Source organism: Candoia aspera, chromosome 14, assembly GCF_035149785.1.
Source record: "Candoia aspera isolate rCanAsp1 chromosome 14, rCanAsp1.hap2, whole genome shotgun sequence".
Lineage (NCBI taxonomy): Eukaryota > Metazoa > Chordata > Lepidosauria > Squamata > Boidae > Candoia > Candoia aspera.
Window position 1 is genome coordinate 7,385,018 of NC_086166.1, and position 27,515 is coordinate 7,412,532.

Sequence of the window (27,515 nt, forward strand, 5' to 3'; positions counted from 1 at the left end):
AATCTTAGCCATGGCCTCAGGCTTCTGTGAGATTTCCACAGATAGTTTTCAAGAGATTTGGGCTGGGCTGCACAGAGTCTTCCAGCTTGGTTCCCACTGAAAAAAAAAATACCGCATTATTTTGGGGGATATATTATGAAAAACATTGTCAGCAGTCAAACGTTTTAAAATATTAGTCTACAGATGTTTAAATAGACGTGGATTGGGTCGGGAAACAGTAAAATGCCATCAAGTTGGGCTCAATTCCTGGTGACGCCTTGAACAAATGTTCCCCAACATGACAGTAATCTGTCTATCCTATCCATTGCGATTGATTGATTTGATTTCTATAGCCGCCCATCTCAACAAGTGACTCTGTAATCTTCTGCCTTCAACCTTTTGAAGCATAGTTCTCATTTCTAGTCCATCATCGGCTATCACGTGGCAAAAGCATGCAAATTATTGTAAAACTTACGGGTAACCTTGGATCAGTCGTGGTGTCTCTGTCTTACCAGTGCACAGTTCTACCTAATGTTCTTCTGACTGGAGATGAGTTATGGATGGTGGCTGATCACACAAAGCCAGTTTGTGGAATCAGTCACAAGCGGCTAGCTTTGCAGTTCATGCTAAGCTAAGTTCTCCGCTGTGGGTCAAGGTTCCCCAGGGCTCACAAGCAATTTAGACGGGGAGGCTCACAATTTTTCAAAGGACTCAATCAGCCTTGCCCAAGCAGGGTGGAAGCACGTCCAAAACATTCCCATTTTTTTTCCTCACTGTGCTTGCACAAGCCACAAGAAGCAATTGCGAAAGTCTGAGAATCTCTGTGACACGCAGGTATAGTAATTATGTCTCCTTATTAGAAGTGGTATATTTACATCTTACCCAACTCTAACTCCAATTAAATCATTCTTCTGTTACCACTGTAGGGGGTCACAGTGCTATAAGGTTGGAGAAGCCCTGTGCTAAGCCATAATGTAAGTTTAACAAGGCGCTAAAACGGGTTTTTTTTTTAATCCATTCAATCGTGTCCAATTCTCAGACACTGCCTGGACAGGTCCCTGCAGTTTTCTTGGCAAGGTTTTTCAGAAGGGGTTTGCCATTGCCTCCTTCCTAGGGCCGAGAGAAAGTGACTGGCCCAAGGTCACCCAGCTGGCTTGGTGCCCAAGGCAGGACTAGAACTCACGGTCTCCCGGTTTCTAGCCTGGTGCCTTCACCACGACTCCAATCTGGTTCCAAACTGGATTTATTCCGCTCCAAACAAGAAAGACTTATTATGGCTTTGTGTGATGGATGAATCCAGCCAAAGGTGCCTTTTATATATTTTTTTAAAAATCCCCAGTAAGTTTAATTTTAAAATATTGATAAGAAGATGCTTTAGGACATGCATGGCGGTGGTTGGTGTTTTGAAAGAGACCAGAAGCACATCGCTAAAGGAATAGTTTCTAGTACAATGTGGGTCAAGAAAGAATGTTAGCCATGTGATTGGAGAGTGGTGCCCCAACTGAACAATGCCCTAAACCCAGGGAGGCTGGCGTGCTCAGAATGTCCCTTCATAAAGGAACAGAATACCACCACAATAGGAGGTAAAGTCCCTGCCTCCTCCCCCACAGTCACATTGCCGATGACAGACCAAAGTCCGATGATTAGGAGCCTCCGGTCAGAAATCCCACTTTCTGTTGATCCCCACCAAGCAATTGGTCAACATTTTTTGGCTAATAACCATCCCCAGGGTTCAATGGACAGTTACAGTTCTGTGGTTTTTTTCTCTCCACCCCCCCCCACCCCCCAGAGTTCTTTCACTTCCTTCCAAGTCAGCTGAAGACTTTTATGCATGTCGTTTTGGCGCACCGGCAGTCTGGTTGCACTCTGAAAGTTATGGCACTCACAGCCAGGGAATCAGAAATAGGAGGGATGTTTTCTCCTTCGGTGGCGTTCGCTTCCCAGGGTAGTATTAAGAATGCAGCCTAAGCAATTCGTACAAATCAATCGTTTAGGACAGTGTTTCTCAACCTTGGCAACTTTAAGACGTGTGGACGTCAACTCCCCAAATTCCCAATTTAACTCCCAGAATTTTGGGAGTTGAAGTCCACACGTCTTAAAGTTGCCAAGGTTGAGAAACACTGGTTTAGGAGGAGAAAGGAAGGACCTGCCAATGCAGCCGGTTGGCAGACACGGGGAAACAGACATTGGGAGAGTCATGGGTCATACAGCCTTGCAGAGGAAAGACAGCTCAGTTTTAGAAACCGCCTGCTGCAACCTTACAGCATGGGCTGAGATGAAGTATATATGCTCTGAACAGCTCAGCAGGACGCTGGCGCTGCTGGCATTTGGATCCAGGTCTTAAGAAGGCTACCACCCTTCAGCAGGACATTCCACTTGGGGGAAAATCTAGTCTGGGGTGATCAAGTCCACTGTGTTTTGCAAATGTGTTGTTTGTGAGATGGCAGACACCTTGCCTTTCAAACTTAATACAGTCTTCCTGGCTTTTGCGCCCTCTCAAAGCACAATTTCAAAGAGACTTACACACACACACACACGCACACACATACAGTGCAAGCTTGGACCACTGCAGCAGCATTGACCTCTCTGTGGGGCCATGGGGCTTCCAGCACCGCATTCTCAGCTGTTACTGATGAGATCAAGTTCTGCGCCCCGCTGGCACCTGAATGGCACTGGATGCAAACAGAAACGCTCTTCAACGTCCAGGCTCGCACAGTGCAAACAGTGGCTTCGTTTTGAAAGGACAGTTCACAATTTTGTGTGCATGTGTATGGTAGGGGGAGGAGGGGAGGCCGGTCAAGACAAAAAAAAAAATTAAATGGAAGGCTGTCATTGGGCATAAACCCTCCTGCAGACATTTCTAAGCTTAAACAGCATGGTGTGGGCAGCTGGGCCCTTCAGGTCTCCCAACGGTGCAACCATTGCCATTTTAACGATGTCCTTCCACCTTGCTGCTGGCCATCCTCTTCTTCTCCTTCTTTCCACCTTTCCCAGCATTATGGACTTCTCAAGGGAGTCAGATCTTCACATAATGCATCTGAAGTAGGATGATCTGAGCCTGGTCATTGGTGCCTTGAGTGAGAACTCTGGGTTGATTCATTAGATGGTCCTTTTGTTTGTTTTCTTGGCTGTCCATGGTATTCTCAAGAGTCTTCTCCAACACAAAAGTTCAAAAGCATCAATGCTCTTCCTATCCTGCTTCTTCTAAGTCCAGCTTTCACTTCCATAGAGTGTCATGGGGAATACCATTGCTATGAGTTAGCTTACTTTGGGATAACTGAGATTGCCACTTGATGGCAATCGATCAGTCAATCAATCTAACTCACAAGGCTGTCTTGATAAAATGGGGAGTCCTAGGGAACCAGTAAAGTCACATGAGATATCTTCCAGGATGTGGCCTCAGATGGGTATTTCTCAGGCTCTCTCTGATGACATATGACAGATAATTATCAGGTCGACTTCAGCCTCCACAACTACCAAGCAGGATCTGTCCTTTAGGAAGATGTTAGTATTCCTAAACCAGGAGGAGAATCTCAAGCATTCAACCAGGGGAAAGTTATATACACATGCCCATTGATAAGTTTCAACACTGAACTACAAAGTTTCAGGAAAGAGAACAGTAGCTTTTGTGCATATTTTGAATGAAGGCTGCTGTTTGCAAAGCACAGACGTGCCATTGTTTGGGTGGCAAAAAAACCTGAATAAACAATTTTGTTATCATGTGATGGGCCCCAAAGAAGCAGGCTTATGAAATCCCTATGAAGGTCAGTCTTGGGTCTGCCAACTCATGGTGAGTAAAATGCTAAAAAAAAGAGGACAGTTCTTTTAAACAAACATAGTGAAAGAAAAGGGGAAATATTTTTCTCTTCCTCCTTCTGATAATGTAAGAGGGGATTTTTGCAATTTGAAGTGGGGGGGATGGTTCATTACCATAACTTCAGGAAGAACAAGAGTGCTCAAATAAATTGTGAGCTAAGATATCTGGGCTTGGGACACAGGAACCAGTTGTCTTCATAGAACAATGCTAGCACTGAGATGATGAACAGAACTGCTATCATGATGTCCTTCATATGCAATGGATGAAGAACACTTTTGGGTATGTCCAGAAAATAAAGAGCAGTGCATCTTCCAACCCCTTCATTGGTCAACACATACTGATTTCTTTCAAGATTGCACCTTTAAATTGCAAGAACACTTTACAGATTATTAGGAGTGCAGATATGGGAGACTGAGAGGGAAAGGAGGGAATGGAGCATCATGAGAAGGCACGATTGGTGGGCACACTGAACAGAAGCTCTCCAAAATGCACCATTTTATTACCACCCTCATGTATTATTTCCTAACAGTAGTGATGGCAATATTTTAAAAAGCAGGCTTCAACTCACATAGTGCTGAATGCTTTTTTGTTTTTTTTTAAATCCTGATCCAAGGCCGGAAACTGAGCTTTAAGTAGGATCCTAAGGAGATTTTCTTAAAATCTAAGTTTCATTGATGTAACTACGCTTCTGGAGGCAAACTGTTGCCCAAACTAAACATGGATGTTTGATCTCAAATAATAATTTGCCAGAAAGCTAGAGAGAAAGATGTCTTGCTAATTCCTAATTTTTGGCAGGGCCATGTCAACCAATGCTTATGTATCATCAAAAGGTATCTGTTAAATTATTTTTAATTCTCTGTTAGGATTGTTATTGAAAGAATGACCAAATGGGCGAGTGATAATTCCAGCGATAATAAAGTTGTCTCAGGTAGGATATAATCAATACAGATGTTGCACAAATTCTTTCCTATTAGGCATTATTGCTAATGCATAGTCCACCTAAGACTGGTCTATTTCTTAGCAATGTTTTTATCTAGTTAGCATCATTTCTTGTGGATGGCTGTTAATTCTTTTCATCTTGATTGCAAATCTTCCTCTTACACACCCACACTTTTTTTTTTTTGGCTGGACAGAGTCTTATGATCTCTGTGTCCCTTAGGCCAAAGATGATGTCTGTCTACAATTTAGGAACAGGCATTCAATGATGTGTGGGCAAGGAAACCAGGAATTGCTTAGTACATGTGGCCTTTCTTAAATTTTTGCAATAAAATAATTATTCTTCCAAAATAATCCTGCTGCCTGATTATTTCAGCTTTTGAGTGATGGTAGTATGATTGGTGTCCCTTTTTTAGTTAATCAAAAATGTGTTTACTGATACATATAATCCATCTTTCCCAAGACCACGGCCCCAATGGGTTTGATCTCCTAGTGGGAGCTGTAATCCAGTGCAATCTAACATATGCTGTTGAAAAAAGCTGATCTGACTTATCAACCAGCCCAACATTTGTCAGTTCTGAAACTGACATCTTTAGAACCAACCATTTCTGCCTAGTTACCTTTCTTTTCTTGATTGGCCCAGAACTCTCGTACCCGTTTGTTAATGTTCTTTGTCTCCCTCAAATGTTTTTGCCACTGGCGTAATTCCTGGACTTCAGGATCACATCGGATCTAGAAATGGGAAACATACGTGCTTCTGTAAGAAATCCTAGGGTATCTGTTGAATCAGTATTAAATAGCCTTCTTGACAACATGCTTGGCCTCAATTTGCACTTCAACAGGAACACTTCTGTGATGGTGACAACGCTATGCAGCGAAGTCCTTTGTAGCTGTCCGAGTTCACTTAAGAAGTTTGCTATCTGGATCAGAACAACAAATGGTGTAGCAAGTCTAGCTGCAGATTACCAATGCTTGGCAAGTTCCTCAGGCAAAACCTCTTCTAGTGTCTCTCAGATAAATATCATCACGTTGGACTAAGCCATGGCTTACCTAAACTTGCTCTATGGATTAAATACGATTGGCTGGGTTCACTTAAGCCATAAACAAACATGCTTTCCCGTGTTTAATGGCTGAGAGTCACAAGATGGCAGTGGAATAAGAATGTATGTCTTTATGAAATGTATACCACCACCCAACTGAAATGAATAACTCTGAGCTGCTAACAAGAATACAAAAAACAATCTAAAAATGGAAGAGAAAAATTGCAACTAAAAGCAATCATAATAGAATATAACAGTGACCCACAGCTCGCAACACACACACATCGTTGAGTTGAATGAATAAACAGACAAATTAACAAACTGACTGGGTTCACAGGTTCCACCAAGCAAGAATATCATTTGTTTGATTTTGATGTTACGTGTTGTGTGAACCCAGCCATGATGGTTTGTAGGCTATGGTTTATGGCTTAGCAAGTTGTGGGACAAAAGCCAGTTACGGTTGATTCAACCACTCATGGCTTACGACCATGTGTGAATCTAGTTATTAAATAACTAAATATCTGCCACTCTTTCTTGACACCCAAAATCTGCTGCCTGACTCTGCCTTGTGTTATAGGATGAGATATCGTATAAGCATTAAAGCATTTTTAATTTTTTGCTCTTTTTCTTTTTATAGGTATTTGGGGTCATTATTTTATATATCCACATTGTTAGCTACCCAGAACCTTTGGGAATAGGTGACATACAAGCAAAATGGATGGATGGATGGAGAGTTTGCCAAGATTAGAGCCCAAATGCTTACCTACCATTTTGAAAAACAGAAGCGACACCTCCAAAACAACGTATTTCCTGTTAGGTAATGTCCTCTGTATGTCTCAGGCTACTTAGCACCTGGACAGGGTCAAGCTAAAGACCATGTCATTAGTTAAGACGTGCTTTTGTAAAGGGTGCTTGTGGTCCTAACCTGGGCACTAATTACTGTTTACAAAGTGTGCTAAAAATATGAAAATACAATGCACAAAGACACAAATTAAGGGGGAGAAGAGACAAGTGGGATAACATTTCCAAAGGCAATAAAAACCCCCCACACCCAATCACAAGAGTCTGTTGATCAAAAATAGCTATTCCTATGGTTGTCACCTCCCCAAACTCAGCCCTCTATTGGGAACTGCTAAGTATTTAGGAGGTGATATTTTCTAACTGATTAGTACCATAGAAACCAGAGAGACAACACACCCATTTTAACTTCTTGCTGTGTGGCCAGAAGCATTGAAATAATCTATTCAGGGATCTTTGGGGATCTTCCTTTACTTTTCTCTCTCCCCCCGCCCTCTCGTTGAGCAGGGATTCAGCAAGACAAAATAAACTACCACTAGGCATATTTCTTGTACTGCAAACATTATGCGTATGAAATAGCAAGGGGAGCATAAGTAGCAGATCTCCAGCAGTATCCTTTCTGTCGACCTTTAAATCCAGAATTAGAGGATGTGTCTGTGCAACCCTCTCTCTACTCAGCACCATGTGCTTTCCTCTGATGAAAAAAAAAAGCAGCACGCTGGATCAGAGCAATCAACGAATCAATCAAACCTGTTATTTCGCTTGTAGACAAGCCGAGGATTAGAGCAAAGGTCCTTTACTCCATGATCATGTTTCCAGTAGAAGCTGTCCAGAAAATCCACAAGTGGGACGTGCCAGCCAGAGTGCTCCCAAACTCCTCCCCTATAGCCCGTTGGGCTAAGTTTATCGCACACATTGTGTGGGCCTGTTCTGGAGGGTGACTGTTGCTGCTCTCAGATGGGCCTATTTCCTTTCCCAATCTCCCTGCACATCACGCAAGCTGTTTTGAGCCTTCAAACTGGAGGTCAGCTACAAGGAAGTAGTCTTGGCAGCCAGGTTGCTACAGCAGCCATTTTGTGAGAGTGCCCTCAGCATGCTTTCCATTCTCCAAATCTTTCCAACAGATCTACGTCATTGACAGTCTCAAAACGTGTTCAAGGACACAGATTTGGCATTCATGGGCAAGACTGCTGGAATCTTGCAAAGTTTAGCTGGCAAAAGTCAAGGAATTGTGTGTGGGGGGGTGTTTCAAATTTGTACTGATTATTTAAACTTTAATGTACTTTTGGGAGGATCTGAGGTAGTGTTGGGATGGGCAATGGACATCTCACGGACAAGAGCTAGAAGCACAAGAAGGCCGTCCTCTCATAAAGCAGCTCTGTATATTCTTAGCTTCCCTCATTTCCTCTTATGACGTGTTTTCAAATTACCTTTCACCTTCTCTCCTACATTCTCTTTTCTCCTTCCTTCCCAAATACCAACATCCTCTTCTTTGCTTTTTCTTCTTTCCCAATTTCTGACTCCATCCACCCTCACAAATGACACATACAGTTTTTATTAGATCATCATCTGGACTAAAAAGGACAAGGGGCAACACAGACATTGGCCTGAAGAAGTTCCCGGCCCCTGATCACTTCTGCTTTTGAACTTCGGTACAGTGGAAAACAGCAACAGACTTGCACTGTGTCAGCCTTCTTCTGCCAGGACCAAATCTCAGATGCAAATCCTGTTGAACCATCTGCATCTTTGCAGACATTTATAGCGCCTGGCGCTGAAGCCATGCGCGTGGGGTTCCCCCCGAGCCAACGGCTGTTGCGCAGATTGAACATCAAGCAAAATTATTATAGATGGCTCTTACCCGATAACCTCTCCAGAAGGACTGGATGATGTTGCTGGCTTCTTCTTCCGTGAGCAGCAGAGACAGAGGAATGGGAGGCCTAGGACTAGAGCAAATATTTTCATTTCAAAATCGCACATCGTTTGGGGTAATTTATGAATGCATATATACAGTACGACTTTTTGAAAACAAAACGAAACGAAACACTGTTTGCCTGGTCTTGTTCCCAGCCAGATGCTAGGGATTTAAAGTAGGCATGCTGATAATAAGTGTTCTCTTTCTTACAGCTGCACACATTCATTCCTGCATTTACATTTGCAAAATGCTGCTATTTACATGTTGCCTGAAATACAATACAGTATACTAGTTCTGGAAGATGCTCTGGACAAGAGCCTATTTTTTTCAAGGAGCTGGGAAGAACTGGCAGGATGATCTGTTTTTTATTCTCAGAATGAAACAAATATCGTAATGTAGCATGGCTAGGATTACTGACACTGGCTCGATTCACATGCTGCATTAAATCGTAACACCAGATTGGATGGGTTCGCTTTAATGTGTTTTGTGCATCTAGATACAGCAGTTTGCAGACCGCGGGTTGTGGTTTATGTTATATGTAAACCCGGGCTTCCTTGGCTTGTTCAAAACCATGGTTAAGTCGAACACTGGGTTAGTACAATGTGTACACCCAGACAATGCAAAAAGAAAAAAAAAAGTGTTAACGTTTCCAAGAAGCTGAACCTTCACAACAATACAGCTTATCACATGGCTGTGAGCTATCAAGACACAGGGGCTGGATCAGTGCCATTCTAAAAGTTTTATGAATTCAGGAAGGTTCAAGATTGTCATGAAATTTCACAGCTGAGCAAAATGGAAAACAACCTGATTATCAGATCCGGCTGATACCAAAACGAAGCCAAGATGGAAACCAAGCTTCCTGCTCTCCAGCCCATTGCATGAACAGGAGAAAGAGTTACAGAAACTGAAAACTTGAGTTCATTATGGATACGTTTCTGTTTCTGATCAACAGCAGTCACTGGAATTCTTTTGTAATGGCTTCTTAGCTTTTCTACACCAGCATTGGAACTTCAGAAGTTCCTGGGTCCTTGTGCACGTTTTTAACCATTTCCAGAGTAGCCTGCACGGGAGGATCCTGACATAAAGCTATTAACCCAAGGGACTCAGAATTAAGGATCACAGTTTAATGGTGCAGCACATGTCTTGTAAGTGGAAAGCCCCACATTCAATCCACAATCAGTGTGGACTTCTCTACAGTATGTCCAATCCATGTTAGTTTTGCATGGGTGCTCAAACTGAAGGCCATCCCTTCCCATGTTCTGCAAATATTTCTTTTCACTCATGGAGGTTCACATTCAACTGGAGGCCTTGTGCCTTCAAATGCATGTTACTGTATGCCTTTCATCCCAAATTCAGGGCATGATGCAATCCTGAAGGATGTACTCATTTGTCTAGGCCACAGTTTCTCAACCTCAGGAACTTTAAGATGTGTGGACGTCAACTCCCAGAATTTCGCACCCCATGCTGGCTGGGGAATTCTGGGAGTTGAAGTCCACACATCTTAAAGTTCCCGAGGTTGAGAAACACTGGTCTGGGCAGAGTGAGCTGGGTTTATTTCTGTATGTGAGCAAAACAAAATACTCCAGTATCCTGAATTCCTCAGCCCTGGGGAAAAAATGAGATCCATCCCTTGGGTGAAGGTTCAGATGAATCTATACATCTCAACTGTTCAATTCCCCTTTCTTATTTTCACAATTAAAGCATTAATCCTTATGAGGCTACCAGGATCTTTGCTATTCTCATCAAAAGCGATCAGATGAACAAGTCTGGAAACCTCTTTGTTTACGATGACTTATAATTTATCACAGGTCGCATCTTGCCAGCACGCTGTATTTTACAGTTTTATCATGGGGTGGGGGTGGAGGGAAGGTCTCAGAATGTTCCTTTCCAATCAGCACCCGTGTGAAGTCTTTTGAGGACTAGGTTCTCGTTTCATTTTCTTCCCTCCCTGATGTTTACGTCCCAGCATTCTTTTCCAGAGAAATACAAGCTCAACCTTCCTAACATCGCAATATGAATTCCACCCACCCCTGCCCTGGGCTCCATTTTTAAATCATGAGGATCTGCCGGGGAACCGATCCAAGACTAAAGCAGGAATGGCACGTATGACCCGAGTCCAACGGGGAAGGGCTTCGTGTCCAGAAAGCCAATCATGGGAGACATCCATCATTCCAGTCTGAAGGAGGAGAAGTCACACCAGGGTCCATTTTTCTCCACTGGAACATTAGTAATTGACTTTAGGTCAAATGTAAATAGAATACTCGCAGGGGCGGGGGCCTATCAAAAGCAAACTGGGGAAGCGGGAATAGATTGTTTGTGGCAGGAGACAGCTGGGACACTTCAAGATGAATCGGAGCTGACAAACAAACGCGCAGAGAATGTGTGAGGTGTGCGGGTTTCAAGAATTAAGTGCTCCCCGCAGAGCATCAGTCAATAGAGCAAAAATGCTTGGCTCGTGTGGAATCTGATTTCCCAGAACGATCTGCCATCTCCTTTATGGCTTGCCGCCCTCCTATGCAGTTTTGGCCATGGGAACAGATAAATATAACGCCAGGAAAGAAAATGGGGGAGCAGCCAGATTGATTACAATCGACATCGACGGGATAGACCTGTTCTAGTTGCGTCTACAGAGGCGACTCGCTCAAAATGGTGAAGGCTGGAGATGTGTTTTGAAAAGGTGGCCAGAACTGTTTGTGGTCATTCCTAGCCACGACTCTGCTGCAAGGACTTTGAGGTGTCGAGTTCCATCCTGCGTATCTTTTCCATTTTCCAGAAACACTTCCATGCTAGGAGTTCTCTGCCTATGCATAGCCCATCTTCTCTGCATTTAGATTAGCCCTGCAACCCAGGGAATAGCTATTTTGCACACGGGATTGTGTGTTATTAAAAGACGCACGAAGGTAGTCCTGCTCGCAAGCAAAGAGCCGCTTTCGAATCCAAGAGGTCGTGATGTGGCAGTTTTTGCCTGGTCTGGTTTGGAGAGAAGCTAAGTAGTTTTTTTTAAAAAACAACATACAAAGTATTGTTTGGCAAAGACTCTGGAATACATATAAGCTGGCAGGACTCGATTAAGAAAGCCAATTAGCCCTGCTCCCCCCATTCATTCAGGCATCTATCATCAAAACAATGGCGAATGGCCCCATATTTAACCAATCCAGGTCACAGTACTTATCGCTTTTGCAAAGCCGCAGTTAAATGCTTTTCCGCCACAGGTCCTGCTAGGAAGATTCCTGGGTATGGCTCTGCCCTTGTAATAACTCAGAAGTAGGATCGGTGGAGCCGATACTTTTTCTTTGTAGACTGTAGACTCATCCGAGAGAAACTTTTATTACCCTTTCATTGATTCTTCAACTGGGCGTTTAAACCATGCATATGTATATGTTCTTTTATCCAACTCTAGGTCAAATGTGACTCTAGTGGTGGCCAAATTTTTGGCTGCAGTGATTAGATGTAGGAAGAAACTATTTGCTGAATGGCTTGTTTCCCATGAAATGTCAACGTGTATGCTGTTTTCTGTGTTATTCTGCTTGTTCTTAGGTCCTTTAACTGTAATAAGCTTTCATTCATTCAAGTAGTGTTTGGGATGCTCCAGTCTGTAGTGGTGAAGGTGCTGGACCAGGAGTGAGAAAACCCAAGGTCTAGTCACCCCTCAACCGTGTAAGCTTCCCGGGTGACTTTGGACCAGTCCCTCTCTCCCAGTCTTCACTGGGTTGTTATGGGAAAAAAACGGGAGGAGGGGACATTTCACACACCACCCTGAACTCCTGAATGAAAGGCCGGAGATAAACCTAACGAATAAGTATTTCTGGACTTTGCTGGAGGAAGGAATTTCAAGCGGGACCCAGTGAGGGACAGCTGCACGTGCCACAGAAGGCAGCTAAGTTACAGTTACCGCTTTCAGACGCACTGTTGTGTGAAGGGCCAGAATAGAAACATGTCAAAAGGGATCCTCAAGGCCTTTTTGCCCCCATTCCCCGCCCCCGGAAAGAAAACAGCCATCCAAAGAAGAGATGAAATCAGGGGTGTTGGTGGGGAGGGTGGTAAAAAAAGAGTCAAGATGGTGCCTCCAACTGTGCAGACCTGCCTCCTTTTTACAAGCAAAACCCATTAAAAAGGGAGGGGGCTTCAATTATGCAACGGTGGGCTGCTCTCTTGACTTTCTTGACCTTGGTGCTCTCTGAGCCTTGCTTCCTTGCAGACGTTTCATTGCCAGACTAGGCAACATCTTCAGTGCGAAGAGGGAGTGGGCCTTGCTCTCAGTTTATATGTATCGTGCTGTTTGATTGTTCATCTGGGGTTAATCCTAATGTTAATCTTTGCATATCTGGGTGTTGATTGCTGGCAAGGAGGTGTCCTGGTCTTTTGGCTTTTCTGTTGTCTCTTTTGAATGGTATGTAAATGTTGTTTACCTCTATGTGTCTGTTGATGGCTGCTTGGTCTGAGTGCCAGGCTTCCAGGAATTCTCTGGCGTTTTGGGATTTGGCTTGGTTTAGGATGGTCACAGTTCCCCAGTTGAAAGCATGGTTGAGTCTGTCTGTTAAGTTGAAAGTATGGTTAATACTCGCTTCGACTGGTTTCTTGACCTCCTCTCCTGCAGAGGAATCCCCTGAATCGACTGCCAAATTGCCCAGAGATCTGCCTGTGTGATCCATTGATCTGCAGCTGCCCCACCATCCTAGTGTGTGGATCCCCTCGTGGGTAACTCAGGCTGTTGATCTAAGTCAAAGGTGCCGGGCGGAGCTTGACGTTCACTGGGGTTGGCAGACCAAAAGCTCTGGCCCCCGCAGGCTTTCTTGTGCCACTGGTTAGAAACATGGCGCCCTCCCCGCACGGTCCCTTTCCCGATTCAGGATGGAGACGCACAGGGAGGGCGGTCGAGGTGGAGACGTTGTGGATTTTTTGTCCGCAATCTCTTCCTGTGGTTACTTCCCCCGCAGTAAGTGAAAGGGAGTCTGCTCGGGATTTTTGGACAAGCCGCCTGGCAGCTTGGTGGCGGGTGCGTTGAGGCAACGAAAGGGAAAGCAGAGACAAAGCGACAGCAGCAGAAGACTGGGGAAGAGCGTGCCAATCCAGCAGGCACAGATGGCAAGAGAGCTGCGGCCTCCCAGTCCTGTCGAGAGGGAAAACACCACAGGGGTTGCAAAAAAGGGACGGGAGGCCTGTTTAAAAAATAATAATGATAATGAGGGGGAGAGGGGAGGAATTTCCTTGCTTTTCCGCTCCGGCCCTTCACCATCCCATAGCTCCTTCCAGCTGCTTTTGCAGTCCGAGTGCTAAAGCGTTGCGGGAGGGAAGGGCCCACCGAGCAATGGCACCAAAAGCGCGGAAGGCGAAGCAGCCACAGCAAGTTGAGAAGTCATGCAGGGTCGTTAAGTAGACAGGAAACATTCACTGGCTTCACTTCTGGAGATCGGTAGAAAGGGAGAGTTTGGTGAGCCCCTCCAAGCTCAGTGAGCAAAATTGTGGTTGTGACTGTGCCAGGATGCCTTCTGAGTTGGTCCCAGGGAGATGTCCGTAAACAAGCCGGCTCAGTCCCATCAAACCCGGAGGGGGCAGGAGTCTGCAACCAGGACTGTTCCGAAGCTTGCTAGAAAGAACCCGCAAATAATGGTGGTTTCCTGCCTTTCCATGTTTTACTAAAGATTAGGAAATACAAACTTGGTTGAATCAAAGTGCATCCTTGGCAAGGTAGGAGAAACACTTGGTGTAGCCTAACACCCCTTCTGTAAATGCCTGTAATCTACAGGTAGTCCTCACTTAACGACCATTCATTTAACAATGGTCTGAAGTTACAACGGCCTCGGGAAAAGTGCTTTACGACCTGTACTTACACTTACGACTGTCGCAAACCATCGCACCACCCCCGCAGTCACTTGGCAGCTGGCTTGCATTTATGACCAGTTGTAACATCCTGCAGCCACGTGATCATGATTTGTGACCCTTTTTGCCAGTTTCTAGCAAAAAACATCCATTGGGGAAGCTGGATTTGCTTAACAATTGCTGTGATTCACTTTAACAACCCATGATTCGCTTAACGAACATTGGAAAATGGTCATAAAATCAGGTAAGGTCACGTGGTGACTCACTTAATGACCACATCGCTTAACAACCAATTTTCCGGTCCCTATTGTGGTCATTAAGTGAGGACTACCTGTAGTGTTAGACATGGCTTAAACATCAAGCATGATTTCTCTTCTCCCTTTTTTCACTTCTTGAAACTTTAATCCATTTGCCTTTAATCCATTATAATTTGTATACAATAATAGGTCATTCCAAGTTACTCTCTAGGCTTTTGATTGTTAAATGTTCGCATTTATTCAATTGTTAATTTTGATCTGTATTTTAGGTTTATTTTTGCATTTCTGCTGGTTTTAAACTTTGTTAACCCCCTCGAGGGCTTCTCAGAGAAGAAAGGCAGAGTACTGTTCAATCATACAAATAAACAAAATTTTAGAAACAACATTATACACACACTTCGGCTTTCTAGTTGCTATACTGATTAAGCCCTCTTTCCAAGTTTTGTGCAAATAAAAAAGGGGAGGATTAGTAACCACCATTAGCATTGGGCCATAGAAGCTGGAACGAAGCATGGGACCTGGAAATGAGTGTACAAGTTGGGGTGGGAACAGATGGGTGGGGGGAATATTCAGGAGCAGAGAAGCCGAATGGAAGGCAAAAGAGAGCGAAAAGCTGCCCACCCGAGCAAAATTAGCTCTACGGGTCAACTGAAAACTAGCAGTGATGTGAGCTATCAAAGCAACTGAGACTTGGGTGCACTAGAATATGAAAAGGAGAAGCAGGGGCTGGGAACGTTGACCACCACCCCCTCCTGAAATCTGCTAGTGAAGCAAAGTAAACAGGGAGGTGTCGTGGATCTCCTGAAGGATTTCGAGGGGTGGAAGCTGGAAAGAAATTCTTCGGAGAACACAGAGAATGAGAGTGGGAAATGAAAAGCTCTAACAAGGTGGTGTTTCCAAACCCTTCACAATACAAGCCAACTGAAGGGCCTTTGTCACCTGAGTCAGATGCCCGGAGACCAGCTGGCCGTGGGCAGATGGCACAGGAAGCCACCCAAACGTAGAAACGTGGGCTATTTCCTTTCATTGCCTGGCAATACGGCCGGGTGAATCTGAATGCAAGTCCAGGCCAGCTGAATATTACACAATGTTCTCACTATATCCTACCTCCTCCCCTCTTTTCTGCAGCATCCTGGATGTCTCATCTCACCCATGAAGAGCAACTATATCCAGCCCCTTTCTGGCTGCACTCCAACCATCGTCCCACCAAGGATAGGAAAACTTAATCAGCTCTCTTAGGAGCGCATGGAAACCCATGGGGAACAGTGTGAGTGTAAAATGGGGCCTATACGTTCTTACTCTAGGGAAAACTGTGTCTTCTGGACTGAATGGCAGGGACTCCATTATCCTTGGAAATTCATCTCCCCCAGGGACAGTGCAGTATGGGAGCCAGTTCACAGACTATCCTTGTCCAAGTCACAACATGACCTCATAAGACGTTGGTTGGTGATGTCATAATGCCCCAGTCGAATCTGGGTGCAATTGCTATGTTCTTTGTGATCGACACAAGGACCTTGTGGTAGGTGAACAGGAATTTTAAAGCTGTTGTACACATATACCGAGCTCCCCAAGATTTCCCCGCACCCAAAAATGTGGAGCCCAAAGGCTGCCAGCTGCCAATCTCTGCATATATGCCCAGAAGCTGTCTCCTTTTTCTTCATGGAGCAGATGCACAGATTTGCAAGCAGATTCTGAAAATGATCAAATTATTGCCTAAAACTCCATTTTGAAATGAAAAATGGAGTAAATGTTTGTGCATTTGGGGACATTTGTTGTTTTCAAAGACATCTGGTGATGCTTTGAACCTGAACCATTTGTCTCCACTGTAATTGCCCAAACGGTGAGCTTCCAAAGTCTTCTGCTAGTGAACAGTACCTGCTCATTGGCACAAAGATATTCAAAATAACAAGTGGCAATGTCTAAAGAAAACAGCCAGTTTGGTGTAGAGGTTAAGGCACCAGGCTAGAAACCGGGAGACCAGGAGTTCTAGTCCTGCTTTAGGCACGAAGCCAGCTGGGTGACCTTGGGCCAGTCATTCTCTCCCAGCCCTAGGAAGCAGGCAATGACAAACCACTTCCAAAATCTTGCACTAGACTAATGTTACTAGGCTCAGAGGAAGGAAGCAAGCAAGCAAGCAAGCAAGCAAGCTTATCTATCTATCTATCTATCTATCTATCTATCTATCTATCTATCTATCTATCTATCTATCTATCTATCTAATTTGTCACTGAGAGTACTTGAGAGCCAGTTTGATTTAGTGGTTAAGGCACCAGGCTAGAAACTGGGAGACTGTGAGTTCTAGTCCCACCTTAGGCATGAAGCCAGCTGGGTGACCTTGGGCCAGTCTCTCGCTCATCCCTAGGAAGGAGGTGATGGCAAGCCACTTCTGAAATCTTGCCAAGAAAACTGCAGGGGCTTGTCCAAGCTGTCGACAGGAGTCAACACTGACTTGAAGGCGCAAAATTAAAATGTCTCAGTTCTTCAGAATAATGAATCTTTTTGCACTCCCCCTCCCCTCCCTCTGTGCAAATAAACCTAGGACAAAACATTTTTGCAAGGAAGTGGTAACCAAATTAGTCTGCCTGTCAGAAGGTCACTGTGATGAAGAAGGAATAAATGGAAACTGAAAAGGGACAAGTGGTTGCATCTCATTTCCTTTCACAGGATAGCAAACAGAGCAACAGGACAGAAATGGTGTACATCATGAGTAATACTTACTGATCCTTTAGCCAATCCTTCACGAAAGGGATCTCGAAAAATTCTACAAACGGCTCGTCCTTTCTCTTTGCATTGTGGCTAGAAGTATCAGCATGGTGGGGGAAAACAGACAGATATAAAACAGAGTGAAAACGAAACACATCGGTCTCCGTCGGAAGGAAAAAATAACAGAGTATCTTCAAGTACTTAATCCCAACGAAGAAACTTACTTGTATAACCATTCAGTGAGGAAATCAAGGGCAATAAATCTTGTCTGTTTCCTCTGAAAGAACAGAAGAGACACCGATTTCAGAAGAACAATGATGAGATCTGATACGGCATTTTATTTTTGTTCCACTTTTTCTCCAAAGGGCAATTTGACAATGAAACAGCCAGGGCCTCAAATTGCGGGCATCCACGGGATGGCAAGGGAGGATGTAACCACACATGGGTGGTAACGCCATCATACAGATGATGATATTTATGCACAGCAATTGCATCAGATGCAAGCATATAGTTATGGCAATTGTACGAATATGTCACTGCATCCTTTGGATGTCATCGCTGTTTGTCATAGTTATGGATGCCTTCAGTCAATGGATTCAGGAGTGCAGGGACACCTAGTCTGGTCTTCCAATGTGCTGCTATTATCCCCTCTCTCGGCATCTGGGGCTTGAGACGAATGTCCTTCTGCCTAATGGCTGGGCTGGCCTTGCCAAAGAGATTCCCAGAGCGATGTGCTTATCATCTAAAACAGTGTTTCTCGACCTTGGCAGCTTTAAGATGGGTGGACTTCAACCCCCAGAATCTCCCAGCCAGCATACGTGGACTTCAATTCCCAGAATCCCCCAGCCAGCAGGGTTGACCTAAAAGATATAAAGGATCTAAAAGATATAAATGGGAAGTGTGCACAATCTGGCCAGTTTTCAAAAGCTGTGCTCTTCTGACTACCTTGAATGGACACAGTGCAGGGAGAAGTGGAAGAAAAAGTTAGCCTCTCAGCCAAGCCAACAGAGCAGGCCCTGCTATCACCTTTCTCTCTCTGTGCTGCTACATGTTTGAGCTTCTCAACTGATGGGGGCACTGGGTGAAGTAATCCCCTTGTACCTGGATGGCGGTCTTTTGGCTAGGAAAACTGGGGTACCCATCTCTGAACACTGGAAAAACCGAGAATGAATGCTCAAGTTCTCTAAGTCTTGTTCGTGTTCAGTTTAAGTGGGAAGGCAAGTCCTCCATGAGAGGAAAAAAGAAAAAAGAAAATCCGGGCAGACATTTACGCCTACTGACTTCCGTGGGGAGTTTAGCCCATCGCCTTCCAGATCTAAGTTCAATACTCTATCAGACTGATTGCTCTCCTGGAATGAAGAGGCCCCTGCAAAGCCATCAAAATAATTAACGGCCCTATTTATTTATCAGGCTTGATTGTCTTTAAAGAAAGCAAAAAGGCCAGTTTTTCGCACAGCTGTGTTGGGTTAAGCAAACCCGGATATGCACAGGAAACCTCCATAACAATGTGCATTGTTCACCAGCAGATGGGTTGGATGCTTTTTTCACAATGAGAATTATTCCCCATTCTTGGCTGTTGTTTGTTTTTACACTCTGGAACACAATACAGTGCATAAAATAATTTCACCACCCTGCCTGCTTTATTTTATACACCCACACCCACACCCACACTTTTACAGACAACACACAACCACACGTGCACACACGAAAACAATTGTTTTTCTCTACTATGCAAACAAATTTTTAGCCTCAAAACATTGAGCCCAGGGTGTCTTCAAAGTGGCAGACGTGCTGTTCTCTTACACTTGAGAGCTGCCTTCCCCAACTGGGTGCCTTCTGACTGCGTAGGACTTCAAATCCCATCATCCACTGCCAGCCTTCTGCTGGCTAAAGTTGATGAGAGTTTGCAGGCCCCTCACTAGAAAGGAATGGAGGATCACACCATCCAACCTAGCATTGCCTGATTGCTCTGATTGCACTGGTTTATCAGTCACACATCATAAAAATTTGTTTCGTGTTAATACATTACAAATCCATTTTGTGAAACACCCACACTGCTATAAACTTGTAGTTCACAATGGCCAGATTTCCACCACAAGCAAAACTCAACAAAGCCAACCGCAATGTCGCCCAATTAACCGAATGTGTTGCCCAAGAAATGTCTTTTTCCACTCAGATGCAGCATGCACAAAGCAACATTGATGGTTTTGCAAGTCTGGAGTGGAGGGTGAGAAGCAGTGGTTCCAATACCCCAGCACAAATCTGTATAGAGGTTTTCATACCTTTGCATGTGTAGTATAGTTTCGCTATTAATTTGCAACATGTAGCCCTACCATTTAAGTCTTTCGCAACCAACAGAAACAGCTGTGGCATTCTTCCTAGGATCCCATTCGTGGGCTGAAATGCTGCTCCCCTGCAGGTTTAATGATGGCTTTTAGGGAAGCTAACCTTATTAAGCCTTCATTTCTATTGTCTTTCTCTTTTTGTGATGTCCCTTCTTTGAAATCTGGCTCATACCAGGAGATCTGATCACCTTTCAGCAGAGAGATTTCATTCATTGCAGACAACCTATACACCAACGATCTGACCTTTGGGTCTGTCGGTGTTGTCGGGTTACAACTCCAACTCGCTGGGAACAAGGGTAGTTAAAGCTCTGAAGATGCAAGCTTTAGAAACCTTTCCTCTTCTCAGATTAAATGCAGTGTCTCATAATTCACATCATAATGATGTGGTGGCCAGAATTTCAATACAGTAGGTTTAACTTGGAGAATGTGATGGAGGGTTGGACTATCACTGATTACTAGCCTGGAATCATAGGTGGTGGTTGTTTATTCGTTTAGTCGCTTCCGACTCTTCGTGACTTCATGGACCAGCCCACGCCGAGCTTCCTGTCGGTCGTCAACACCCCCAGCTCCCCCAGGGACGAGTCCGTCCCCTCTAGAATATCATCCATCCACCTTGCCCTTGGTCGGCCCCTCTTCCTTTTGCCCTCCACTCTCCCCAGCATCAGCATCTTCTCCAGAGTGTCCTGTCTTCTCATTATGTGGCCAAAGTATTTCAGTTTTGCCTTGAATATCATTCCCTCAAGTGAGCAGTCTGGCTTTATTTCCTGGAGGATGGACTGGTTTGATCTCCTTGCAGTCCAAGGCACTCTCAGAATTTTCCTCCAACACCACAGTTCAAAAGCATCGATCTTCCTTCTCTCAGCCTTCCTTATGGTCCAGCTCTCACAGCCATATGTTACTACGGGGAACACCATTGCTTTAACTATGCGGACCTTTGTTGTCAGTGTGATGTCTCTGCTCTTAACTATTTTATCGAGATTGGTCATTGCTCTTCTCCCAAGGATTAAGCGTCTTCTGATTTCCTGACTGCAGTCAGCATCTGCAGTAATCTTCACGCCTAGAAATACAAAGTCTTTCACTGCTTCTACATTTTCTCCCTCTATTTGCCAGTTATCAATCAAGCTGGTTGCCATAATCTTGGTTTTTTTGAGGTTTAGCTGCAAGCCAGCTTTTGAACTTTCTGGAATCATAGGTAGCTTCCCATAAATACCAGCTGCTGGGAAGTTAACAGTGGAATTGGGCACTTGCTTGCCTATCAGGGCCTGCAAGCGTCCTGTTTGCACTTAGTTGGCCACTGTAGGGCACCCAATGCTAGACTAGATGGGCCCTTCACCTGATTCAACAAGGCTCTCCTTTTCTTCTTATGGCCTTCTCCCACTACTAATGCCTCACAATCAAAATGACACCATCCACACATAAGGGGAAGTACCGGCTTCATCAACCCCATATTTGTGGATACATAGAAAAGCTTGAGTTGAGAATTAAAGGGGAGGCAGTTCAACACAGTAGGGACAGACTTGTGTTCAGAATGATTGTTGGTGGATAACAGAATACTGTATAACAACCCCTTTCCCCAACCTCATGGCCTTGATGGAGGCTGGATGACAACTCCCATAAACCCCACCCAGAGTTGAGGTCACGAAGGTGAATACTAACTCCTCAAGGAACATAATACCCTTCTGAAAACAAGCTGAACCTTTTGGACTCACCTTGAAACATCTCTCCTTCTTAGCTTGGTGTAACAGCTCTACCATCCCAGGAAGAAGCACTGGAAAAATGTAGCATTCCAAGAATTGTCTTGGAGTACCTGGACAAATCAGTGTTCCTTTTTTCAGCCATGGAAATATTAAGCCCGCTCTGTTTACATAAAATGGCTAAATTGTTATATATAGCTCTTTGGCTCATACAGCCTCCTTTCCTTGTCACCCAATGGCTACCCGATCCTTTTAACCTCCTCATCTCCTCTATCCTCTTCTCCCATCTTCCACCAATGCCTGCAAACAACGTTCAAGCTAGGACTCTGGACAACCACCCACGATGAAAGGGAATCCCAGACATGACCAAATCATATGAGTTAACGTACCCTCCAGCTTGGGTTCATTTTTGGAAGTCTTCATAACTTTTTTCAAGTTAAAGATGTCAACGTTATTCCGAACTATATTCCAAAATTGTGTAATCTGACTTTTTTGGAAGAGCATTGGCTATATTGGGCATGGGGAACAGCCAAGAGAATTATATGAAGAGACTGGAAAAGTCTCTTATTCCAGATATTGAAAACCGGATTCAAGAAATGTGTAATTTATTCCTTTTTGAAAAGGCTGCTTTTTCTACTAATCCAAAAGGGACACAATACGTTTTCCTTTGCCGTGGATTTCACAGTATCTTATACAAATAGACAAATCTCATGCACAGTTTGAACTATTACTACATGATTAAATAAATATGTGATACATTTAGGTGATTAGCTTTAATTTAGTATGTTCATTTCTTAGGTTTGGTTCTGTATTCGTTTAATTCTCTATTTTTCTCTCTTCTTTCTTTGTTTTGGCAATTTCATAATTAAGTCAATTGTTGGATATTACTGTTAAACTTTTAATGTGTTTTTGCCTGCTGTTCTTTGTGTATTTCTGTTTTAAACATTGCAATGAAAATTATTACAAATGTGCAAAGGGGAATTCCATACACATGCACAGCTGCAGCTATGAAACAGGCCTCTTGAACAGAAGTCACGGTCGGTGCCAGGTGTCACTCCATTTCTCTCTCTCTCTTTTAAAAAAGCAGCTCTTATGAAGGAAGATAAGCTACGCTATGACTTACATGTTTTTAGATCAGGCAACTCAGGAGCTACTGGTTCAGAAAGAAGAGACGGAGTCTTCTGAAAGACCTCTTCATCAGTAATCACAGATCTGCTCTCGTCCCCTCTCAAATCTGGCAGTGCACCAGCATCTGCAGGGACCTGCTGAAAAGCAGAAACAAGGAGATAAATGCCCTGCTCCAATTTAAATAAATAAATACGGTAAATAAATAAGAGAAGAACGAAACAAAGGAAACTTTGATTCCATAGCTACTCCCAGTGCAACTGGGGGTAGTTCTCTAAATTGGGATTTCTCAGTCTGAAGACCTTTCACGTGTGTTGTCTTAACTCCCAGAATCCCCCAGCCAGCCTGAGAAATTCTGGGAGATGAAGCTATACAGCTGGAGTGTGCCTCTGCAAAAGCTGATCTAACGTGTTAGAAATGTATCAGGGAGATCCTCCTGGATTTAGTGGTTACGTTTCTAGGACGACATTTGGTCCAGTCATTAGCCAAGCTTACAAGATTGTCAGGAATTCAAAATACAGAGCAAGGGTTTTAAAAAGCCACACGTACAGTATGTCATCCCAGACTTCACTGTGAGGGAAAACCATCATTAAATGATCATTAGGCAAAAGCCCTTAATAATAAGGATTCTGGTATTTTTAATTTTTAGATAATGGGGAATAAAGCAGATTACAGTACTTTTTGGAACTCATAATCAAGGCCAGAGCCTGAAACATGTAAGAACACCCAGAAAATAAGAGCCAAGTATGGCTCGATAGGGCTGATTTGTAAGGACGAAGCTGGCTATGGTGGACTGAGCCTGTCACTTCATATTAGACAGGCAACTTGGAAGCTGCAAAATGAGATTTGCCAAATAGGGAAATGCTGGCCCTTAGTGGAAAATGTGCTTGCTTTGCATGCTAAAATATCTCGATTCAGCTTCTGGCATCTCCAGGCTGAGCTGGAGAAAAATCACGGGGAGTGGTTACCAATCAGGATTGACCAGACAGAGCTGAATAGGCTCATAAGCTGGGAATAAAACCTGGCAGGCAATTTTGGCTTGGACCCCCAACTTGGATTACATGTTAAAATGAGCCTGGCTTCTTTAGCAGACATTGTAAGGGAACGGGGATGAGCAAAGATGCTTGGCACGCTAGTGCAAACTCGATCACAATATGCCAAAATCCTCCAGAATTCCATTGGTTCCTTTCCAAAACAAGGAAGAATGGGGGTGGGGGGGTCTCTTTTAAAACCATTTCATAAATCTGCAGGACCATTTGCATCAAAGCCTAATGCAATACGGTGGAAAGACAAGCCAGGGCAGGTTCAGAGATGCACAATGAAGACCCTTAAATGACTGGAAACTAATTCCTAAGATGGAGGGTTGAGAAGGTAGCCTTGAGAAGGGACACTGGGGAGGGAAATCTGTTGGCACTCTTCCAATACCTGAAGGCAGGCCACCCAGAAGACCGCCACCACCTCCTGAGCTCTCATCCCAGAGTTCAGGGAGCCGAATAATGGGCTGACGTTACAGGAAGGCTGATTTGGACTAAACACTTAGAAAAAAACTTCCTAACAGGAAGAGCATTCAACAGCACGAGAGCCAATTAGGCGGAAAGGTCATGACTCCCATGTGCTGGGTGTTTTCCAGCAGAGGCCAAACGGACATTTCCCAGGGATGCTTTAACCTGGATTCCCTCCTGGAGCTAGGGGATGGTCTCGATGGTTTCCACGGCCCCTTTCAACTCCGTTTCTAAGCTTCTCCAGTCGGGCAACTTCACGGGGCTACACCAGCTTCTGTATTATGGGAGCCGGACCAAAATGTCTCTCAGCTGGGCAATCTCCTGATGGCTTGGAGTGGGTATGGCTAACCTGGGGGTGGGAGGGCGGGGTCTGTCTGGGAACTGCTGTGGGTTCAGTGACAAGGTCAAGCAGGCTTGGCTGGGATTTTAAAGGATAACGTCTGGGAGTCTAGAGGAATTTTCCTTGTTTATTTTAACTGCGGCAACCCCATTCTAGGGCTCAGCAACAATGTTTTCAAGTTTCCCAACTCAAAATAGCAGGAAGCTCGGTTGGTGCTTAGCAGCTGGCAACAGAAGTGGTTTGGGAGATTCAAAAAGGGAGCTCGGGGGGCACATGCAGGGCTGAAGTCTTTATCATAGAGAATGTCTGGCACCCTAGATCAGTGTTTCTCAACCTTGGCAACTCAAAGATGTGAGGACTCCAACTCCTAGAATTCCCCAGCCAACCATGCTGGCTGGGGAATTCTGGGAGTTGAGTCCACACATCTTTGAGTTGCCAAGGTTGAGAAACACTGCCCTAGGTGCTGTTGGTCTACCATCCCTGATCACAGACGGTACTGGGGACCCACAATTAGAAACAACATAACTTTATTCACAAAGTACATATAATTCATTTGAGTTCATTTTTTCTTTTTACCTAACCATCACATTTTTAATCCCCCAATCACATGGTTTCTCTGGGAAGATTGAAAAACTATTTAAATCATTATTGTATCTTGCTTTTATAGTACAGTAGCCTCTTTTTTTTCCCCTGAAACTAAAACATCTTAAACACTGTAGTCTTTCAGTGGTTCTATGCACACCGGGAGTGTATCTAGAATAACAATCTTTTGGCAACATTATATGGAATATTTATCCTCTCTCTCTCTCTCTCTCTCTCTTTTTGGGTTAACAAAGAATAAAAGAGTTTCAGGTTTTGTTTCTAAGAAGCTGAAGATAACTACCACCTGGATTGTTGCTGTTTTTTCCTTTAAGGCAAGCCCAGGTTCTTCTTTCTTCTCCAAATGATCCGGATGAACAGGCTGTTTGGCTTCAAATTCTTTTTGTTTGTTTGTTTTCAAGAAGGTGAAAGAGAAAAATGGAGAGAAAAGTAACAGAGGTTTATTCCTGCTACATACCTTTTTCTGAAAATATAAAAATCGCAATCACATTGTTGCATGCCTACTTCTCTTAACCAAAGTTAGGAAAAAACAAGATAACAAAACGAGCCCCTCCAAAATTTGCCAACACGTTGAAATGTTTAATATTTCACAGAAGGAGAAAATGGTAGGTAACACAACAAAGTTAACAATACTTAATTTACTTTTAGAGACTCAGTTTGGAGTCATGATTAAAGCACCGGGCTAGAAACCAGGAGACCGTGAGTTCTAATCCTGCCTTGGGCGCAAAGTCAGCTGGGTGACCTTGGGCCAGTCACTCTCTCAGCCCTAGGAAAGAAGCAAGGGCAAACCACTTCCAAAAAACCTTGCCAAGAAAACTGCAGGGACTTGTCCAGGCAGTCTCTGAGAATTGGACATGATTGAATGGATTTTAAAAAAATTACTTTTAATAAAGCAAGTGAAAGAGTTTGGCCTAGCCTTACCCACTTCTTAGCCAGCCTTCTGTCAATGCTGCCACTCAAAGGCATCTGATTTGATCTGGTTTCTTTAAATGACAATACTGGAAAGGATTTAGTCTGCGGGAGACAAGCTCGCATTCCTGGATGTTGTTGGACTGCTCAAACGTAGCCCACTGAGTGTCTCAAACTTTTCCAATAAATCAATAAAACATAATGCATCCTCAGACCAGTGAAAGATTCATTACGCTGCTTTCCATTACAACAACCAGAGATAGGCAGACAATACAAAAGTGAATAAAATCGAGGGGAAAGAGTCCCTTTGGGGGCCTTTGGGCTTATTCCAATAAAATCCCAGTGCGAGGACCTCTCCTTCTGTCCCCCGCTCAGCCTCTTCTCCCTAAGGAGGAACTGTCCGGCACGTCCGTTTGCACACTTGCACGCCCTTTGGAGGGGCAAGCTGGGCTGCTCTCAGCTCTGGAGGCTCAGCGAAGTGCAGCAAACTTTCCTCGGTCTCTCTGCCACCACCTGCTGGTCACCCACAGTCCTGCAGCCAGGAGCCCCGAAGTCAAAGGACTCCCCATTAAGGATTTGGGATACTTCCCCCTCCTCGGAGCCCGACCGTCTCCCCCCCCCCGGGGAAATCCCCGCAGGAGAAGGCCCCCGCCGGGTGGCGGCCATCCGCGGCGCCCCACCTGCGCAGATCTCCTCCCAGAGGCTCCGCGACGGGGGCTCCTCCGCGCCGGCCGCCATGGAAGAGAGCGCGCGAGGAAGCCGTTGCTAGGCGACCGCGGCGGCGTCGCCAGGCCACGCCGAGCCCGCCGCATTTTCACTTCCGGGTCGAGCCGGGAAGCGCTGGCCCGCCGCCCGCGGAAGAGGAAGTGAGTGAGGGGTGCTGCGCGGTCGCGTGCGAAGGGGCGAGCGGTGAGTGGGGCGGCTCCGGGCGGGAGGGATGGCGCGGAGGGTGGCGCCGGGCTGGAGAGTCCGGCTGATCTTCCGCGGGCGGGCAGCGCCGCCGGCCGGAGTCAAGCTGGTCTCGAGGGCGCCAGGTTGGGGAAGGTCTCCCCAAGACTTTGCTCCGGGTCTCACAGGGGTGGGGCGGGCACGCTCCCGGCCTTACCCCCCTACCTGTTGGGAAGAAGCTTGAGGGTCTGGCAGGGGGTCATTTGGGGGCGACTGTCTCTGGGCATGTGCATTTTCACAATTGCAGCGTCCGTAAAGCAACAGTTTCTGGGGAGGTTGCAGTCCGCCTTGCAGGGATTGCACTCGGTAGCACTGCCTTACGATCATTGCAGGTCGAGCATGCCTGTGCTTTAGGGCTCTGTTTCCCAAAGTGTGGTCCCAGGACCCCTGGGGGTCCCCCGAGGGCTCCCCAAAATCAAAATTATTTGCCAGACTACATTGAAAAATCATCCAGTATTAAAATGCCATCCAACAATTGCAGGAAGCTATAGCGGCGTGAATTTTAATTTTAATTTATTATTTATTTATTATTTAAATTTATATCACCGCCCATCTCCCCCAACAGGGAAGATTCTTCTTTTAATATGGTAAACACTGATAAATTTAACCCATACAAACAAAAGCTCTTTGGGGGTTGTCCGTAATTTTTAAAAGTGGGAAGGGGTCCTGAGAAGCATTGCTCTAGGGAGCTTAAGGTGACATACATGGGGTCCCCCCACTTCATTTATTTCCTGGAAGAAGAACCTGGGCTGGGAGAGCATGGGAGCTCAGAGGTCAAATGGGGCCCGAA

General features: G+C 44.8%; 1 protein-coding gene across 1 annotated transcript; it reads right to left on the minus strand.

Annotated features, from left to right (window-relative positions):
• Nucleotides 1-26,515, minus strand: IQCK (IQ motif containing K). The gene is made up of 9 exons (XM_063314928.1): nt 26,458-26,515; nt 25,155-25,246; nt 22,425-22,566; nt 21,317-21,414; nt 17,487-17,539; nt 17,278-17,355; nt 8,429-8,513; nt 5,353-5,464; nt 1-96 (listed from the first exon to the last, which is right to left on the minus strand). Exons 1-9 carry the CDS (start codon nt 26,513-26,515, stop codon nt 17-19), a joined length of 798 nt encoding a protein of 265 aa, XP_063170998.1. The 3' UTR covers nt 1-16.
• Between the last annotated feature and the right edge of the window lie 1,000 nt (nt 26,516-27,515).